General features: G+C 38.0%; 1 protein-coding gene and 1 pseudogene across 2 annotated transcripts; one reads left to right on the top strand and one right to left on the bottom strand.

Annotated features, from left to right (window-relative positions):
• Positions 1-5,886: 5,886 nt before the first annotated feature.
• LOC17887898 (exportin-2) lies at positions 5,887-9,438 on the bottom strand. Of its 2 annotated transcripts, none has more exons than XM_023783967.1 (2): positions 6,364-9,438; positions 5,887-6,272 (listed from the first exon to the last, which is right to left on the bottom strand). In XM_023783967.1, the coding sequence occupies exon 1, from the start codon at positions 9,286-9,288 to the stop codon at positions 6,370-6,372; it is 2,919 nt and encodes a 972-aa protein (XP_023639735.1). In that variant the 5' UTR covers positions 9,289-9,438; the 3' UTR covers positions 5,887-6,272; positions 6,364-6,369. The 2 variants fall into 2 exon arrangements, with proteins under 2 accessions (XP_023639735.1, XP_023639736.1); XM_023783968.1 differs by having other exon boundaries at positions 6,368-9,438.
• A 3,050-nt stretch (positions 9,439-12,488) lies between these two features.
• On the top strand, positions 12,489-17,515 carry LOC111831119 (annotated as a pseudogene).
• Positions 17,516-20,891: the final 3,376 nt, after the last annotated feature.

Genomic DNA, 20,891 nt, shown 5'->3' with positions numbered 1-20,891 from the left:
GGTAAGAAGATAGTATGTAAAAAAAAAAACTCTCCTTTCTTTAAACGACGGTTATGTCTGTATTCAATTTATTACAGAACATAAATTGATTAACAAAAGCACAAATTGTGATAATAGATAAATTAATTAAAATTTGTTCTCTTCTCTCTTTTTTTCTTTTTATTTTTCCGGGTTTTTCTCTTTTTAAAGCTTTTTTTCAGTTTCAGTTACGAAACCGCTCCTTCTCTTCCTATCTGGCTTTTTGTCTTCCTCCTTCTTCTCTCATCTTTATCTCAAACTCCTTGTCGTTTTTATCCATTCGCTCGCAAACTTCTTGACGTTTTTTTTGTCTTTATTGAGGTACTTAAAGTAACGTATGGTCGGGTCAATTCAATTCTAGTGAGAACGAATCTGGACCGTTAATGACGACGAGTTTTATTGGGAAGGAAGTAGTAAATGTCGAGTTAAATAGTGTGAGCTCACTCACTCACTCACTCACTCATCTGTCGTCTCTCATGTCTTATCAGTAACTTTTATTCACTAGTGAATAAACAAACACTAGTCGAAATAGCTTCTTCTTTTGCCGTGAGGCGCGTGAAGCCAAAGAAGATGATGGATTATGTTGTTTTTCGATATACAATTCATTTATTTAATTGTTTCCGTTACGAGTCTTGTTAGATATGACGGACGATACCGTTACTTTCTTTAGGTAGCTTGTGTCTGGAACGTGGCAGGCAAACGTGTTGGCTCGTGAATGTACCGGCTGTGTTCATCGAACGTTTTGGTTTAGACTCACTTTAGAGAGAGAGAGAGCTTTGGTCTGCGTGCCATCTTTTTTTTTTGTAATTATTTTCATGTGTTAATTCAGTTTCTAGTCATTTATACAAAAACAAATTAATCTAATCAACTTCTCTCACGCATTCGTTCTTCTTCGTTCCTCTTCACGCTCTACATGAGACTATATCATGTTTTTTGTAAATAAACGAAAACATCTTGTTTTATTAATGTTAATGCGAATCAAACTTATTGGATGTATCCTTTAGAAGTCGTCATTTAAACACGAACATCAAAATTATTCTACGCTTATTTAAAGTTTACTTTTGAGGTAAAACCAAATTATTTTAATATTAAGATAATTGTGTATGATACTGATTAAGAACATAAGAATCCATGAAGAAAATCATGTTTAACCCCACCATATCTTGCATGTACTTACGTTTCTTATGCAAGGCTTTTATTTTATGTTACTTTAAAATAACAATTATAAGAGTTCATTTCATTAGATTACTTAGGAAAACATTTACACTATAATTAAAATAGTTAAACCTAAATAATTATTTGGTTTTACCCATTCTACATACATAACTTATTCCAAATGTCTAGATCATATTATACGAATCATGATTGTTTTACTCATTACACTTATGCGGTTTATTTCTCATATCTAATCATCGTATTTATGCGGGTTATTTCGCATGATATCGAAGTTAGTTTTACAGATAATAAACACATGATTAGAATTTAGATCATATAATTTTACCAAAAAAAAAATGATTAGATCATATATATAGATAAAAGAGAAAAAAACTAACAATAAAAATTAGAGGACCGTTTGCGTCAAATTGTTGGCTGGGAATATGATCATTATTTAAAAGTGGATGGGAACGCACGGATGGGGAATATGAATTTTGTAGTATTTGTTAATTGCTTTAATTAGTGGTGCAAATCGAATTAGTTTTCACATTATTTTTCCACTACTTTTGTTGTAATTATTACTTTTGCCCATTTCACTTTCTTGGACATTATAGTTAATCACTCGTTTGGTCATAATCACAACATCAATGAATAAGAATTAAGGAATATTCGTTTTACAGATATGCATGTCTCAACTAATATTGTAGATCGTCATTTTTATTTATTTCTGGCTTTGTTGAGTGAAGTAATGGGAAAATGACATCATGATTCATGACCTTATATCGAATATTGAGACTAAAATTATGATTAAACTATTAGAAGAAAGGTATGGTTATTGCATTGGTGTTTAAAAGATTAATATAGCTGCAGTAAAGAGAATCAAATGGTTGGCTTAAGTTAACAACGCATTCAAGAAAAAGAAGATTTGATTCCAACGGCGTATCTATTATCTTGAATGCTATTTTCACTAGTTTTTTATCATCTTTTTTACACTAGAAAATACTGACTTTTTAACATATTAAACAAAACAAAAAATTTAACTGGTTGATTGGACATTACATGTTTTGGGTCTTGCATATTTTTTACACTGTTCGTTTTTTATTAGTACAATACAAACATTATAAAATATATTTTTTTCACTTGTAGGTAGAATCTTAAATAATAATAATAATAATAAAAATTACTAGAGCTTCGTACCAAAAACAGTATGATAATTTATTTATAAATTTTTTTTGTTTGTCAACATATTTATGATATTTCTTGCTTTTATATCATTTTATATTTTTATGGGTTTTTTTTTTTTTGTTCTTGTTTACCATTCCTTATGTAACTATGTTACTAATCATATTCAGTTTAGTTTTGTCCTCTCAAACTCACAAGTTGGAAATACATATTTCAGATTAGAATTAGCAAGCAAAAGAAAGTATATAGTATATAGTTTAATTCTATAAGAAAAAATGACCCTTCCCTTCACGTAAAGTGTAAGGGTCACTCATATAACTCGTAGGGAATCTGAGAAACACTGCGCTCATGGACCTGCATGGCTAGTAATTTAAATTATCAAAAAACAACAAGATCAAAGTTCGGATCAATTATATATAATATCTATCTTTGCAACCATCGGTGCAATGGATCCAATCCATTTATTCGGTTATGAAATTTAGAGATTAGATTCCGTCGTGTATTCTTAATTGCTACTTGTCAATATTTTACAATTCTTAAGGATGCGTTTGGATTCACGCTTTGCAATGCATGCTTCTTATGCTTTTCAGTTTTCCAAACTGTAAAAACTAAAACTGTATAAATGTCGTCAACTAGCTTAAAATGATAGAGGTATCCGAATAATAAAAGAGAAAAACTAATGCACGCAACAACGGTTTTTATCAGATCATTTTGTTCCAAATGTTCAATATATATTTACTAATAATCAAAGTAAGTATTGGTGCGTATGTGTGGACAGGCAAAACTTAGGATCTTCCTATAAGTTTTATAGTCAAATAAGATTCGCTACCTCCAATACAACTAAAAAAACCTCATGCTTCATATATTACCAAACTTTTTCTTTTCTTCCAATATCGTAACGGATCTAAGAGACGAATATGAAAACAACACATGTAAAGATGGATTTAAAAGTGATATGTGTTTCAAATATATATATCAATGAAAACCAAATCGTTTCCTAACATTTGTTTTAACTTTGCATGTTTCAAACTATTTTAATTAAAAAGATTAATAACATGCAAAGTTTTTACGGCCGTGATATATATTACAAAAGATTTTAACCAAAAATCATCGACTAAATGAAATGTTGTTAATTCCAGTATCCATGAATTAATGATCCAGTGTTGGTTGCATGTATTTGACCAATATAATGCATAATAATTCCGATATATGTTAGTAGCTCGTTCTGAGTAGTCGATCTTGGTTATGGGAAAGGGTTGAAAATAATTAAATGTTAAATTATGAATACATATACATAAGACAGAGTACAAATTAGTATCACGCTAAAGCTTGATCACATGGAGAATAGCTACATGTATTGGCATGTTCCGACCAGCTTGTTTGATATATATGTTGCCACAGAAACATATATAATGAATTATTACAAAAGCGAATTAGAATGAATAACTAGTACGAGGAGACACATATGCACATCGATCACAAAAGACCACTCTCTCGATCTCTACTTCTTGTTATGTTCCTGGTCGTTTAATTATAATTATGGTAATCTAAGTGTGATCTCACACCCATGTGACAACTTAATTATATACTGTTCTGATTTTCATTTAATATTTGTGCTTTTCATTCGCTTGTTTATTTATTTTTGATAATTAAGTATTTACTTATAGAGTTATAGAACAAGACCAACAATATATGATACATCTGTTTCAGATATGATTTCTCAAGAACAAGAAAATTATATGTGAGGAACTCAACTTAAGAAAATATAACAAAAAGCATTTAAGCCTGTTATCGATTTCTATTATGCATATCATGATTTCATATCCGATAGCAAAAATAAACATCCAATACATGTTTGTTTCATTGTTATGCACTAGCAGTAGCACGACATGTTGATTCAATAGCAACCATTCGAATACCATTATAGAGAAAAAGACCATTCAAAACTTATAATTTAATTGCAAACCCTTTTATAAAAGAAAATACTATAATAAATTAAAAGTGTATTCATTGAAAGGGGTAATCTCGTAACAAGATCGTCCGTACGACTCCAACTATTTGAGATCCATGCCACTGAATAATTCAACAATAGTTGTAGTTCGTACCATTTTACTTTTTATAATCATTTTATTTTCAAATTCATTTGGCTCATACGATATATTATTGTTGTTGGAAATTCATAATCGAGTGCAGGCTAAAAGTTTTAAAATGCATATATAAATTTATAAACATTTTTTCTAAAATATTTCTTTTGTGGATTTTTTTTTTTTGTTTATTTTCCCCACTCCCATGATTGCCCTCTTAAGTAAATTTAATATATCTGAAGGAAATGGTGGACATGCAATAATTTTGTTAAACAAAGAAAGGATTCCTAGTACAAGTTTGTGTTTATTTAATTTATTATCTTTTCCATTTTTTTTTATAATTCAAATAAAGAGAACCATCTCACATGTTTGACAAAGGATTGGTCAAATTTCTTAAAATAATTATTGGGGGAAACATTGAAGTTAATAGTCAATTAAGAAAGCTTACATAAACATAAACATAATTTATTTACTCATACATACATATTCGGGAAAAACATTAACATTAAAAGTCTAATTAAATATAAAATTCTTACACAAACATAAACATAAAACTTACACTTGTAAACAAAGTTCAAAAAGAGCTGAAAGAAGAAAGTTACAACTACTATACATATAATAACAATGGTTAGTCCAATGTATTACAAAACGAGGGGACCAGATGATAAATTACATGATCATATATATATATATATATATATATATCATATGACCAATCTCTTATCTCTCACTGCCAGGATAATGAATCATGAAGATGATGGGTCTCAATCTCCTTCTCTATCCCTCTCCATTATTTTCCCCCTTCCTTGTAACATTATACGTAATCTAACACACTAGTAATAAATGGGTGCAATTTGCAAAGAAGAAGAAGAAGAAGAAAAAACATAACAATCATTGATATCGCCAACGCGCGAGGGCCATCTTATATGTGCACCAGGCAACCGAAACTTGATGGTTTTGTTATATATAGAGATATTTTATTATGACAGATTTGTTACAAGACTTTTATCTACTGTTATGTCTGCTAAGTTATAAAAAAAAAATTAGAAAAAGAGTTTCCATGTGCTGTCAATGACGACATTGTTAATTAGGGATTAGAAAAGAGTTTAGTGGTCATAGGTCCATATGATTAGCACTAACCTATAAACCCCTACTCTACTATATCACCTCCTAACCTCTTCTTCCCCATTCACTCTCTCTCTCTCTCTCTTTTTCCCAATTTTATTTATACAGTCCACTCCACTTTATCAACCTCATAAGTTAAAAACGAAACTTTCAAGCTAATAATTAATTTGAAAGCGGAATTCCAAATTTAAGAAATATATATATATATATATGCTGGCAGAGGCATCTATGATACTGGATTTGAATCTGAAATGTCAAATGATATGGGCCACAACACGATGAAAGCTGTTACAGGCATCGACGATTACAAAGCCCATATATGAACTAAAACTTTTTCAAATCGAAAAATGCTTGCTTTATCCTCCATTTATATAAGTGGGATAACCATAATCCATGAGACCCATATGACAACGACAAAATGCACATAAACACATAATACCCTGTACCCATCCAAACAGAGATCAACATGCTTTACTTTTTCAAGGAAAAAAAAAAATGCCAAAGCCAAAAAAGGAAATCCAAGTTTTGGAAGATTTGATGCTCTTCTCTAATCTAACTTCCAAGTGCTATGAAAAAACTCCCGATTTAAGACAAAATTATGCATATGACTTTGACCACTTTTCTTCGCAGACGTAATGCAATGCAACGAGATGCTTTTTTTTTTTTTTTTCCTTCTTCTTTCTCTTCCAACCCATCTCTCCATTCCACCTGCCAAAACATTTTTTAAAATCACATCAAGATTGATGATTCCCGACTACAGTTCTGAAAAACATTTCTTCAAGTTTATACTAACACTTACCCACCTTCAAGCAATTCCACAGTTGTAAGCATTGCAGAGCTGGAGCAGAGCTGCTTGGTTAACTTGTTCCAGATTCTCACCAATTATCTGCGGGTATCTACCAGGAGAAGCAGAAGCAAGCCTAGAAACAGATGCAACCACATACTGCTTTGGGTCCTTGATGTCTTTGAGAGGATCCTCTTCTTTTTTCCCAGCATTGTGAAGGTTCACAAATGCAGCTGTGTATCCAACATTCTCCGAGATTTCCGGCATTTCAGGTTCCTCCAGGACCCTTTCTTGCTCAGGCCTGGAAACAAGCGTCACTATACTATCAAGCATCTTTCCCCAGAGTTTTGCACCTGATGGATCCAGGAGAGCCTGAGTCTCACATATGAGTCTTGTTGCAGCAACTGCCGTTAACTTGACCTCGATACTTCCCATGATCAATTTCAGGTTCGGAATCCAGAAGTGCTCCAAGATTGCAGTGAAGATGTTTGGCTGGACAGTATTCATAGTCTCCACTAGATAAGCCTGCCCGTGCTTCACCAAGAAAAGCGACATGAATATCACTAGCGACTTCTGAAACTTGACTGTCTTTTTGTTTTGGAGGCGTGTGAATAGAGCACTCCATACACCCGTCATGTAAGGTGCAATCACACTGTAGTCCAGATTCTCAATAATCGTGTTAAGGATATAAAAGCCTTGCTCATCCGTGCTAGGTGATGCAACCAGCTTGTCAAATATACCCAGCACTTGACTCAACCGATTCTCTTGAGTAACTTCATGAGGTGCTTTCTGCAGAAAAGCTTGAAGCAGACGGACCAGGGCTGGAACATTGCCACTTCTCTTCCATGACTCAGGCGAGAGGAGCAGCATGAAGATCTGCATGTAGTTTGGAGAAAGAGGTGGTCTATTTAACTCAACAAGCTGAGCCAGCAACTGAAACGCATAAGGCAAGAACTCTGTGATATCATTAGCCAAAATCATCTGGAGGCTTGGGAAAAGACTCGTTTCAAATGCAGATATAAGAGAAATGTTGCGTTCACATGCCCGTCGAACAAGTACAGCCACAGACTCAAACAGATAGTGGTTAAAGATGGGATTTTTAGGATTTTTGCAGACTTCAGTGAGAATAGAGGTCAATCCCCCGATGCAAGGTCCAGCAACCTCAGCACTGATATCAGCAATACCAAGGACCCGCATTATACACTTCATCAGATACTGATTCTCCTCTGATTCTGGAAACTTCAGTGCATCAAACAGGTTTGTCATCAACTGTAGCAAAAACGGACTTATATCACCAGCAGAATACCTATTACCCTTTCCGCCTTCCTCCTTCACTACCAAGAGCTTCTCAATGCAGCTTGCAGCATAAGAGTGGACCACGTTCGACTCTGCTTTAAGGAACCGGACCAACTCTGGGAACAACTGCATTGCAAAGGGCTTTGGTATATGACTACGAAACAGAGTTAAAAACTTCAAGGACCCTGCCTTTAGCATTGGAAAACTGTTGACGTCGCGGCTTTGCAGCTCCGGGAGTATAATGTTTGTAAAGAAGCTTTGAACATCAATGAGATCTGTAGATACAGACGCACCCCCTGCCTTTTTAGTAGATAGAGAGACAACCAAGTAAATTGCACAATCTTTATCTTTCCAATTTGCAGCCGGATTTGCTGAAAATGAACTCAAGAGCTTCTGTATCTCAAGGGAAACTACTTCTGTCACTTGTGTTTTGTAGTTCGCGGCAAGTCCTTTGAGTAGCTCACAAGCTATTCTCCTTCTGGTGTCTACATCACTTCCCTCCATGTCTCTACGAATAAACTCTATATAGTTCATCTCAAAAATTTCTTCATCTTCACTCCTCAAAGAAACATTGGGAATCACAATGCTCTGGCAAATTTCCTTGATTACATTCTCGCCGGCAAACAAAGTATGGTGAACACTTGTGCTCACAGTGGTCAAAAACTTGATTGCTGTAGTAGCTAGTTGATCCCTGCTAGGTGACTTTGACACATCTCGGAGCAATGTCCAGACGACTAATGCAAAATCATTCAAAAATCCTTTAAACTCTTCTTCATTTTTCTCGATATAAAGATTGATATTCTCGCAAACAGCAGCGCGAAGATCATCAACAAGTGTTAACCCCTCTCTTGTGGTTTCCAAGGCGGGATAATTTGTAGACAAATACTTCTTAAACTCTCCCATCCACTCGTTCATATGATCCTCGAAAAACTCTGGCAAGTCCTGAAAGTTTAACGAGTAAAATATTCTGCAGCACAGCCTTTGGGACTCAAACAGAGGCTTCAGGATCGCAGCTGACCCACCAGAGCTCGCAGAAGAATCAATCAACGAAGACGTTTTCTGGAATATCGCAGTCAAAGGAGCAGCAAAGTTATCCAGGCAATACTTCAAATCGAGAAACAGATCATCGGTTCTAAACTGATACCTAAACTTTTTGAAAATCGAACTAGCGGTCCCAAGAATACCATTGACGGACGCATAATCGCCAGCGACAGCAGCTTTTTCAAGGTTGGCGTTAAGCTCAGGAAGCAAAGCAGGCCAAGATTTGGGGAAATCGTGCTTACCAATGACGGCTAGGGCTTCACTCAACTGGCTCTGGATACGAGGGGAAGAAGAGAGCATAAGAGAGACGATGAGTGTCTTGATCTGCTCCTTCTCGGAATCTAGGATCGGTGATATACCAGAATCAGCAGCAGGTAGCCATCGCGAACGGAGATGGTTCTTAAAGTTGACAGCAGCGGCGTGACGCGTCTGTTCATCGATCGCGGGCTCAGCCACCAAGCGGAGAACGGCTAGGCCGTAGTTAGGTTGATCGGCGGCTTCCAATAGCTGTTTCTCAGCTGCTCGACGAGGTTCCGGTAGCGGAGAGAGCGTGTGGAGAAAACATTGCGAGAGGAACTGTAGAGTACTCTGATTCCACTCCATCTTTCTCAGAACACAACAAACAGTAGGGTTTATACGACGGATCGAATCGGAGCTGTTCGATTAGGTTTTTCGTCGGGAAAGATGAAGCGAAGAAGACGGCGAAGAGAGAAGAGAGAGTAGCGAGATTTAGGGTTTCTGATTTTTCAAAAGAGGGAAACGGAAAGCTTTTTATTTCAAAGAGCTTTTTTTCAGAAAACTTTCCGATGAGCGAGCGGGTTATCGGGTTTTTGTGCATTTACACCCGAGATAAATGGGCTTTTGATCATTTCTATTAGCCCACGAGTAAAATGGGCTGGACCCGAATAGATTAAATCGCACGAACATTTGTTTTTTTTTTTCTTCTTCATAATTAACGAGAAACTGACATTAATAGATTTTTGTACGTCTATGGTTTCTTCAGAGCAAGAATTTGTGTCGGTAGAAGTTGTAATTCCCCGAGTCTGTCGGTGCATTTATATACCAATCGATAATAAATCTTAAAGCTTTTTATTTACTTCTTGTTCATAATTAAATTCTTGGTGATAAATTTTATACGGAGTAATAAAATAAAATATAAAAAATCCGTAACAAAAACGTGTTGCAAAGCGTGTAGGTGTTGTACGCGAGAATTCGTGCAGTGAACCTAAGAAAAAAGGAAGAAGAATGAAATTTACAAGAAAATGCCGACGAAACGACGACGTAATCTATCTCCGAACTTTGTCCCAAATCCGTCAACGTCTGTGACGCTCTGGTCCAAACGTATCACGTTCGTTTGTCTACCACAATATTATGAAAAATAAATAGATATATATATATATATATATAGTTTAGTTTTGCAAACTATATATAGTCAAATGATTAATACTTTGATGACGTTCTTTCTTCTTTGTTCTGTTTTAGTGCTAAACTGTCACCTCGAATAAAAAAATTAATTAGCTTTGTTTTATCATTTAGTACGTTTTTTTTTTTTTTTTTTTTGTTTGTCAACTTATCATTTAGTACGTGTATACTGTATAGTTGTTAAGTAAACCAAACCCATTGTGGCACGTGAGAGGTGTGTGAGATTAGATTACGAACTGATGATAAACAAAGAAGGCCACGTGGCGCATGATGTATTTTTGCCGTAAGTTAAAAAAATATAAAAGTTTTATAGAAATGTCGACCTCATGGGGCCCAATTAGAAGCCCACGAAAAACGCGTGATATATATTAAAATAAAATAAAAAGAAAGAAAGATAACAAGGGAGAGTTTGCGTAATAAACAAAAGCGATGCTTCTTTTATTTATTTATTATAAGGTCCTTTGGTTCCCTATTTAGCTTCGGATTTGTCCCCGTAATTTCCCCAACGCGTAAAACACCACCACCACTTTGCATGCTCGTTGCCTTGTAATAGACAGTAAGAACAAAAACTTTAAAAATTAAGAGGAATTAGCTTACTATACTTTCGACAAAAGAAAAAAAGCTTACTATTCATCCTCAAAATAACTATGAAGACACAAAAACATAAAATAAAATAAAAGGTATGATAAGAATCTTCAAAAACTTGTGACAAAAAGTATCTTGAAACGATGTCATGGGGGAAACTCTCTCTCGGGTTCGGCATCTTAGAATCCCCAAAGAAGTAAAGGTTCAAACCTAAATGGATCTTACCAACTTTCCTTTGCTTTTCTTAGCTAATTCCTTTGTATCCACCGGACAAAGAGATGTATTCCCTTTTCTTCCAACTCACATGTTGCGTTTCTTTAAGTCACATAGCATCTTTTCCCTCTGTTGTATGCTATTTGACTCATCTTTTCATCGGTTCCCTCTTTACACAACCCCACAGCAGGCTGCTCCCTTTTGGCTTATCTTTCTCTTCCGTTATTCTCCTACCTTTTCGAGTTCTTCTTTGTACCTGTTTGTAACAGAAATGTCAAACAACAAGGGCCGCTCTTCGGATTCCAGACATGGTGTCTCCTCTGATGAGGATGAACCAGTGATCCTGCCTGCCTTGGATAACGAAGCCCTCTCTCGCCGCTTCCGCCTCACTCTGATTGGAAGAGTCTTCCACACTGGTGGAAGAAGCATGGAAGCTTTTCTGGCTGTGATGCCAAGTCCTGGGATCTGGGATGTTGAAGGTCGTGTCCGGGGCTTTGATCTTGGCAATGGTCGGTTCCATTTCAACTTTGAATGCGAAGAGGATCTCCTCAAGGTCCTGAGGAAACGACCCTGTCACTTTAACAAATGGACTTTCTCGCTGGAACGATGGGAGCTCAACTTCCAGGAAGATCTTCTGAATTTTGTTAACTTTTGGGTTAAGGTCCGTGACCTCCCTCTCCGCTGCTGGGTGGATGCTGCCTTCCATGGCATTGGCTCCTCCTTGGGCAATGTTGTTGAGGTCGACACCACTGAGGGAAGAGTGCTGGTTTCTGTGGACGTCACCAAACCTCTAAAGTTCAAGAAGCGGGTCGTCTCGGATAATGGAGACGAGGTCTGGGTATCCCTATCCTACGAAAAACTCTTTAGGTACTGCTTCCACTGCTTCATGATCTCACATGAAGATCGAGAGTGCCCTTTGCTCTCCGACTCTCAACGTCAGCTCAACAGGGAGCGCAGGCTGGCATCCTCTAAGGATAGTCAACCGCGTTCTGATGATGCGGGTTCAAATGCAAGCAGAAGAGAGGTTTCCCCAAGAGAGAACGAGAGACACATTGAAGGTTTTTCACGTGCTCGTCATGGTTCGGAGACGACTTTGGGTATCGGTTCTGACAGAAGACAACCCTCTCGCTTGGCTCGTCGAGATTTCCCTTTCGATACCCGGCGTGTGCAAAGAAATCTTTACCTGTCCAAGGAAATCCCTCGCGTTGAGGAGTCTAGAAACCCAGTTTGGAAACGTATTGGCTCGTCAGCAAAGGAGTCCACCCGAATCCGTGAGTCCTCTACTCTCTCGTCTTCCGATTCAAGGAAGAAACCAGACGAGGTGATAGGTGATTCATCTCATCACACTGCGTCTCGTCGTGAGTCCTCATTCGCTCGGTCAGGGCGTAAAGAATCAAGGATGCCTATCCGCAGGAGAGATTCACCTCTCCGGATCCGTTCTCCTTCAAGGGATGAACCAAGCTTGGAGCAGTGGAGAAGCGCTCGACGCCCACCTCGCCATCAACCCTCCCGCACAGGTGCTGCAGAGAAATCCAAAAAGTTCGAGGATAAGGGGAAAGGAAAGATTCAAGTGTCCGATGACGACTTGCTTGACGAGGACGACGTCGACGCTGAGGTAGATCCGGTCAACCCTGTGCCTGCGGATTTTGAATTTGGTTCCGGCTCTGGCTCCAGAGCCACTGAGGTCGAAGTGAGAGCTCCGGCCGCCGCCATCGTCCCCGCAGACGTTGTGGAACAGTTGCCTTGTCCCTCCGCCGATGCTCAAATCGATGATGCCGGCCTCTCGGACTGGGCAGAAGAGGAGAATCAAGACTTCGAAGTCCACTGTACCCAAAATGGGGATTCAATCCCCTCAGATTGGGAGACTCTTGCTGAAGAATTTGGGCATGAAATTCCGGACAGAGAAATGACTGAAGAAGATGTGCTTTTCATGGCAGAGATGGAGAAAGAAATGATTTTAGATGGCTTGCTCGAGAACGACGATCTCTTGGGGGATGATTTGCTGGATGCTGAGGAGCCAGACAAAGATACAGAAGCTTTGATGGAGGTGGATGATAGCCAGGAGAGGACCATCTCGGAGCAGATACTTCCCATCTCGCATTCGCGGTTGCCGGTTCCTGCCACTTCCTCTTCGCCGACGAGCAAGAGAGCCATGTCGCCTTCTGCAGGTAGGATTTCGCTAAGGCCTAATCAGATGAATGGGCCCTCCCCCCAGAAACGGGCCTGCTCTGATGCTCACACCATGGGGCCTGTTTCTTCCATGATGGGCTCTAAAAAAGCTGTTCCCTCCAGCCCAAAGGTGAATAAAGCTGCTTCGAGAAAGCTGAAGCTATTTGGGGGAAAGAGCTCTCCAAAGAAGCGTTCATCGTCGGGAGCACCAGGATCACGGGCTGGTTCTCAGCCACCGGTTCACACCGGTACACAAGTAGCTCGAAGTGAGATTTTGACAAGCAAGAAGAATGAGGTCACGGCACCAAAGCCGCGGGATGGTGAGGAGGAGCCCCAGATCTCCCCCGCTTCACCACCATGAGAACCTTAGCGTGGAACTGCCAAGGGGCGGGAGCCAAGCTGACTCGCCGCCGACTAGGGGAACTTTGTAGAAAGTATTCACCTGGTTTTTTGTTTTTATCGGAAACTAAAAACGATAAGTTTTTTCTGCAAGATGTGCAAGTAGAGCTAGGTTTTGATAATCTCCAAACGGTTGAACCGGTTGGTGCTAGTGGAGGCCTAGCTTTGTTGTATTCAAAAGATTTTCCGGTTAAGTTTTTATTGTTAGATAATCGGATTATTGATATTGAAACTATTATTAACGGAAATCGGGTTTTTATGACCTTTATTTATGGAGACCCAGTTGTGGCAAACCGTGAATACGTTTGGGAGAGACTCATCCGTATCGGTATTGCAAGATCCGAAGCATGGTTTATCATTGGTGATTTTAATGAGATTATTGGTAATCACGAGAAAAGAGGGGGAAAAAAAAGATCCGAAGCCTCTTTCCTCCCCTTCCGAAACATGATACATGCTTGTGGTTTGATTGATTTCCCTTATCAAGGGAACCAATTTTCCTGGATTGGCCAGAGAACAAATGGTAAAATTCGATGCAGATTAGACCGAGCCATGGGTAATGAGGAATGGCATCATATTTTTTCCCACACAAATGTGGAGTATCTGAAGATGTGGGGTTCGGATCACCGACCAATTCTAGCATGCATTCAGGACCGAAAAACAAAATACTTTCGAAGATTTATGTTTGATAAAAGATGGTTAGATAAACCGGGTCTTCGGGAGGCAGTTACAGAAGGGTGGGGATTCTCAACCCCGCAAGAAGATAAGCCTTTTATGGGTCGTCTACAAAATTGCCGCAGATCACTCTCCATGTGGAAGAAATCCATCAATTCTAACTCAGAGCTGCTTATTAAGGAACTCCAAGATAAGATTGATGAGGCTAATGATGATGACAGCGTCTCTGCATCTTCACTCCTTGAGCTCAAATGGAGATTATGCGAGGCTTACAGAGAGGAAGAAGCTTACTGGCAATAAAAAAGTAGGGAAACATGGCTTTTAGAAGGGGATAAAAACACGAAATTCTTCCACGCCACCACAAAGCAAAAACGCGCTAGAAATAGGATTACTGGTATCCTTGATCAACATGGTGTCTGGGTTGATAATGAGGAAGGAGTAGAGAGAGTGGCGGTCGATTATTTCAGCCAGCTTTTTTCGTCCTCGAATGTTGCCGATCCATCTCTTGTGCTGGAAGAAGTCCCAGTCTCCGTTACCTCCTCCATGAATGATTTCCTTATCCGGGATGTTACCGAGGAGGAAGTTAGAAGAGCACTATTTTCCCTTCATCCGACAAAAACCCCTGGTCCGGATGGTATGACGGCTCTTTTTTACCAGAAATTCTGGGACGTAGTTAAGAAGGACCTTATCATGTTGGTTAGGAATTTCTTTACATCGGGTATTTTTGATGGCAAGATAAATGAAACCAACATTTGCCTTATCCCCAAAGGAGAGAGACCTAGGGAGATGTCAGGATTCCGGCCAATTAGCTTGTGTAACGTGAGCTATAAGGTGGTTTCAAAAATCCTAAGTCTACGATTGAAAAAGTTCCTCCCAGACTTAATATCAGAGACTCAATCTGCTTTTGTGGCAGGTCGGTTAATTACTGACAATATCCTTATCGCTCAGGAAATTTTCATGCGCTTCGATCCAACCAAGCCAATCGGAAAAAATTCATGGCGCTAAAGACGGATATGAGTAAAGCCTATGATCGGGTGGAATGGAATTTCCTTAGGGCAATAATGGAAAAAATGGGCTTCGACCATCGATGGATTGGGTGGATTATGCAATGTATAACCTCCGTCTCGTATCGGGTCTTGCTCAACGGCGAGCCAAAAGGTCGCATTCGCCCAAAGAAAGGGATTCGCCAAGGGGATCCCATCTCTCCGTATTTGTTTATTTTCTGTACGGAAGCTCTTATAGCCCAACTCAAGAGCGCCGAGAGGATTGGTACAATTCAGGGGATGCGGGTGGCGTGTGCAAGTCCACGGGTTTCTCACCTCCTCTTTGCGGATGATAGCTTATTCTTCTGTAAGGCAGATGTCCAACAGAGTAAAACAGTTATCGACATTATCCGCTCTTACGGTGAAGCCTCGGGACAAGAAATTAATCTAGCCAAGTCCTCTGTCATGTTTGGCAATGAAGTGGCCGCCGATGTAAGACAAGCGATTAAAATTATTCTGGGTATATCGCAAGAAGGCGGTATGGGAACGTATTTAGGTCTCCCCGAAAAAATCCATGGGTCAAAAGCCCAAGTTTTTGCCTTTGTTAGGGACAGGATGAATAGTCGAGTTAACTCTTGGTCCTCTAAATCCCTTTCTAAAGGAGGTAAGGAAATCCTAATCAAATCCCAAGCCCAAGCCCTTCCGACATATGTCATGTCGTGTTTTTTGCTCCCCAAAGCGATATGTACCAAGTTAAATAGTGCAATGGCTCGCTTTTGGTGGAGTAATAGAGCAGATAGTACAGGAATCCATTGGATCTCCTGGGACCAAGTTTGTTCACATTTTTCAGATGGTGGTCTAGGATTCAGAGTTTTGGAAGATTTTAACCTAGCCTTACTTGCGAAACAATTATGGCGGTTGCTCCAATATCCAAACGCCCTACTTAGTAGGGTCTTGAAGGGTCGCTACTTTCGGTATTGTAGCCCGCTAGAAATTTCTGCCTCCAACCGACCGTCTTACGGATGGAGAAGTCTACTAGCGGCCCAGAGAATCCTCCAATCTGGCATTAGGAGAAATATCGGATCTGGACATCAGTCGTATATTTGGACAGACCCTTGGATCCCTGATTTTCCCCCGCGAACCCCTCTTGGTTTGACAGCGGAAAGGAACCCGTTGGTAAGGGTTAATTCTCTTATCGACCCAATTACTAAGCGATGGTGTGTTGAAAAGCTTCGCACTCTTTTCCCCCCGGAAGAAATTACCTTGATTATGGGGATAAAACCGAGTATTAATAGAACTCCAGATTCCTTTAGTTGGTCTCACACTAAATCTGGAACTTATACAGTGAAATCCGGTTATGAAGTTGCGAGATATTTGTCTCGCCCAGCTAGCGAACCCCCTTTTCAGGGACCTAGTGTTACAGCACTTAAGGCGCAAGCTTGGAAATTAAAAACCACTCGGAAGTTGAAACATCTGGTGTGGCAAAGTGTGACTGGTTGTATTGCTACCTGTCAAAGGTTACATTATCGCCATATTGGCAGAGATAAAGAATGTCCTCGCTGTGGAGCTGAGGAAGAATCGATAAACCACCTATTTTTTGAATGCCCCCCGGCTCGACAGGTGTGGGCCCTCTCCTCTATCCCTTCCGCACCCCTGTGTTTCCCCCTTTCTTCTCTTTATAGCAATCTAGATTTTTTATTTTGGAGAGGAAAGGAAGCGGGTGTCTCGGAAGAAAGCCTGAGAGTATTCCCATGGTATATGTGGTATATTTGGAAAGCGCGGAATAAAATGATTTTTGAGAATATTATGGAGACGCCCCAAGATACTTTGGATAAAGCAATCCAAGAAGAAGCATATGGAGAAAAGCCAACACCGTTGTGGTTCCGAGCGAAGGGGTGATTATGGAAACTGAGTGGATTCCTCCGGGGAATGTCTTAGTGTGTTTTATTGATGGCTCCTGGCACGAGAAAGATAAGAGAAGCGGTCACGGGTGGATAGCTTCTATCGGTGATAGGACTTTCCAACTTGGGTTGAGATGCTCCCCGAGAAGCCTCTCGCCTCTCCATGCGGAGTTAGATACCCTTATTTGGACAATGAGGTGTTTGGTTAATCTATCGGTGACCCACGTCGTCGTTGCAACGGATTGCTTGGACTTGACTAGAATGCTTGCAAGCGAAGAAGTCTGGCCGGCTTTTGCCTCAGAAATTCGACTCTTCAAGGATCTTCAAAATTCCTTCCTGGACTTCAACATTAGGCATATCTCTAGAAGTAGAAATTTAAGTGCCGATAAACTTGCGAAATGTGCAAGGGCTCGAGGGTACTGTTTTTCCCATGTAGGTTTGTCGGTTCCCGTTTGGCTCTCTCTCGAAGAGAATCAATTCCGATAAACTAGTGTATGGGGTTCGTAGACAAAAAAAAAAAAAAAAGACAGTAAGAACAAAACCAAGAAAAACAAATTGTGGTATTCAAAATTAACACAAACAATGGCATAAAAACTAATTCAATGTATGTATATTCCATATAAGATAGATCCAAAAACTGTACAAAACTGATGAGATGTTTAAAACATACACGAAATGGATAGAGAGAGATAGACGCGTTTTTTAGAAAATGAAAATGCGGATTTGATAGGACAAAAGAAGCGAAACACGACAAATCATTTGTATTTTATTTACATTTTACGTTTCGATTAAAAAAAAGAAAAAAAAGGGGGGGGGGGAAATGTGAGTCGTGAGAGACAGGAGGAGTTATTGTCTGCAATAAAGAGCACCGTAGTCACGAGTGTCTCCTACCATATGACCCTACCACATTTCTCCTCTCATTCGCTCTTTGCCATACGTTTGAACGTTTCACTGCTCTATCATCCATCCCCTACTAGTCATAGTCACTCTCTTATCCTTTTATCTTTATTTTATTTCGTTTCACTTATACTGCATATTTCATCATGTAATTAATATATAAGAATACTCAGAATCAAAAGGGTATTTTTTTTTAAATGAGCCTACGCAAAACATGCGTAGTTACAGTTTCTAAAAACTTATATATGATGAGAATAAGTTTGATCGATATATATATATAGGAAGATCATAATGGAATCTCTCTAAGTTGGTGCGACTTCCAAATTACTCAAAGAGACACCAATCATGTCGTTATCATCTTAATTTTACAACAACAAAATAAAATTAAAGGGTCTAATTTTTGCATGTCACGTCACATTGTACATCACACATATTTTATTCGAGTTTCCCTATATATAATTTCAGAAATGATTATCACGAAGCGATTGATCACTTGATTTTTCTATCCACATTACAAACATTTATGTTTCTTAAACGTTTGCATATTGTATTGGTTTTTAACTTTCGTTTTGTTATATATTGTGGTATTATTATAGTACGTTGACAAGTTCACACATTTCTTAACTAGCTCATACAAAATATAATGATATATATATATATATATATATATATAATATATGGATAAATTGGTAGCTATCCCAATTAATGCTATGCCGGATTGCAATATCCCATGACAAGACATCATCACACACACATAACATAATGTCGACGTCTCAAGAAAACACAAAAATACAGTACGTATGTGGAAACAATAGACGAAAAAACTTGAGATCCTAGATTATGTAGAAATCGGCACCATCCTAGCTAATTCTAGATCCTAGATCATGTCTAATGCAAAAGTTTGTTTTTCTTTTTTTCTTTTGAGAGATAAGAAACCATAAAACTCTCCCTTTTCTGTTTAGTTTACACAATATATATCTATATATGGTACTATGCTATACATTCTCATGCAAGTTTTCATTATAGTTTTATTTTCCCTAAGTTTTTTTAATAGATTAAAATGTTAGTATTTTTCTTGAGCTACACTTTGTTTAGATGTCAATTTTGGATGATGTTATATAAACTAGTTATTAGTTTGTATAAGAGAATATTCTCATACAAAACGTGGTGAGAGTTATCTCATATTATACGTAACCCGTGATAAAACTCATGCAATAATATATACTTACACACACAGACTATATAAATAATAATAGAGGAGTTTATAAAGTAATCAAAAATTAAGAGGGGGGTGAGAAAATTACAAACACATGAGGATAGAAAAAAGTAGGTTAAAAAAGTCATCACATGTGCTCACAGTCACAGAACGCGAGTCTCCTTTTGTTGAACGTTACTGTTGGGCATGAGATTCACGCATATCCTATGCGACAAATAATTTTCTTTCTATTTTTATAAAATTAAAGAATAAAACGTAACTATTTTATATAAATAATTTTTTAATATATTTTTTCTTATATATTGATAAAAATATATATATTATACCCATTAGTCCTATTAAATGGACCCACGTTAATAACGATGTCTGAAATAACCAACACCCCACCAGACAATTCAGACAATATTTTCTTGTTTCTTTATGCATGTGATTTTTTTTTTTTTTGAATTTGTTAGAGAAAATAAAACAAACATTTTTGTTAATTCAGTACAGAATAAATTTAAAATATTTCGGCCATGTGATGTTTTACTTTCTTAAGCACTTACATACACACGTGTGTATATAAAACACTGTTAGTATACTCCATATTTTTTTCTTTCTTTCGTTAATTACTACTAGTAGTAGTGGTGCTTACTTAACGAATGAATTGGTTTGGGAGACAAATTCAAAGAGAAGCGAGATTTAGGGATTAAACCAATGTTTTTAAACCCGAACCGGAAAGCGAACCGGACTACCTTCTGGGTCACTGGGTCACCGGGTCAACCGGGTTCGACCACGGGTCGATAGTTTTTTTGTTTAAAATGTACTTATATAAATAATATAGTTTCATAAATATAAATATAAAATAATAATAATGTTTAAAAATATTATAAAATTTAACAAAAATAATAAAGTGATTAAAATTTTTAAATCCAAATAAAAGTGATAAAACTTTAAAAAAAAACACTAACAAGAGTTCATTATAACCAGTTTTAGTTATCTCTACCCGCATTCCATTCGTACTCATCAGGTGGCATAGTGAAGTCATCATCAAAGTTACCATTAGAATCTTCAGCGTTATTATCTTCTTGATCTTTTGGATATTCTTCAGCAAGGGCATTCTCTAATTCATCATATTCAAGTTCACCAGCTTCTTCTTCTTCCACTATCCAAAACTCTGTCTTATCAATAGATTCGTAGTCAACAGGATCATATGATCTTTTTCTTTTTAACCTGTACATTAAAAAAAAAAAGTAAAAAAACATGTAACTTGTTACAAACTAAACTAAATTATTGTGATACTCACCTATGTTGCAAACGTAAATTGTAGTGAACAAAGACAAGATCATTAAGTCGTTGATGCTCTAGTCTATTCCTCTTCTTGGTATGAATTCTTTCAAATACACTCCAATTGCGCTCACATCCAGATGAAGAAGCAGTCTGACTAAGAATTCTTATTGCTAACTTTTGCAAATTAGGAGCATCAAAACCAAAATATCTCCACCATTCATCTAAATATCCATCAAATTAAATCAGATAATTAAATATAATAAAATGCAAGTAAAATTCATGCATATAAAGAAATATAATGTTTAATAAGTTACCTCGCTGAGACGTTTTGCTGCAAGATAGAGCCATAGGAAGCGAAAAGCTGCCTTCACGTTCTCTATAAGTCCTAAGCTCTTGAAAGAGCTGTGTTTTACTAGCCACTATTTGCTTCTCAAATAAATTCATCAACCCTCTCATAACCTCAGGCTTCTCGCAAAATGT

The sequence above is a fragment of the Capsella rubella genome, unplaced genomic scaffold, assembly GCF_000375325.1.
Source record: "Capsella rubella cultivar Monte Gargano unplaced genomic scaffold, Caprub1_0 scaffold_4, whole genome shotgun sequence".
NCBI classification, from domain to species: Eukaryota; Viridiplantae; Streptophyta; class Magnoliopsida; order Brassicales; family Brassicaceae; genus Capsella; species Capsella rubella.
Note: the sequence above shows the minus strand (reverse complement) of the source record. Positions and strands in the feature narration are given on the sequence as shown.

Bases quoted from the DNA above. Each gene is read 5' to 3' on its own strand.
- LOC17887898 (XM_023783967.1), bottom strand. From the start codon at position 9,288: ATGGAGTGGAATCAGAGTACTCTACAGTTCCTCTCGCAATGTTTTCTC.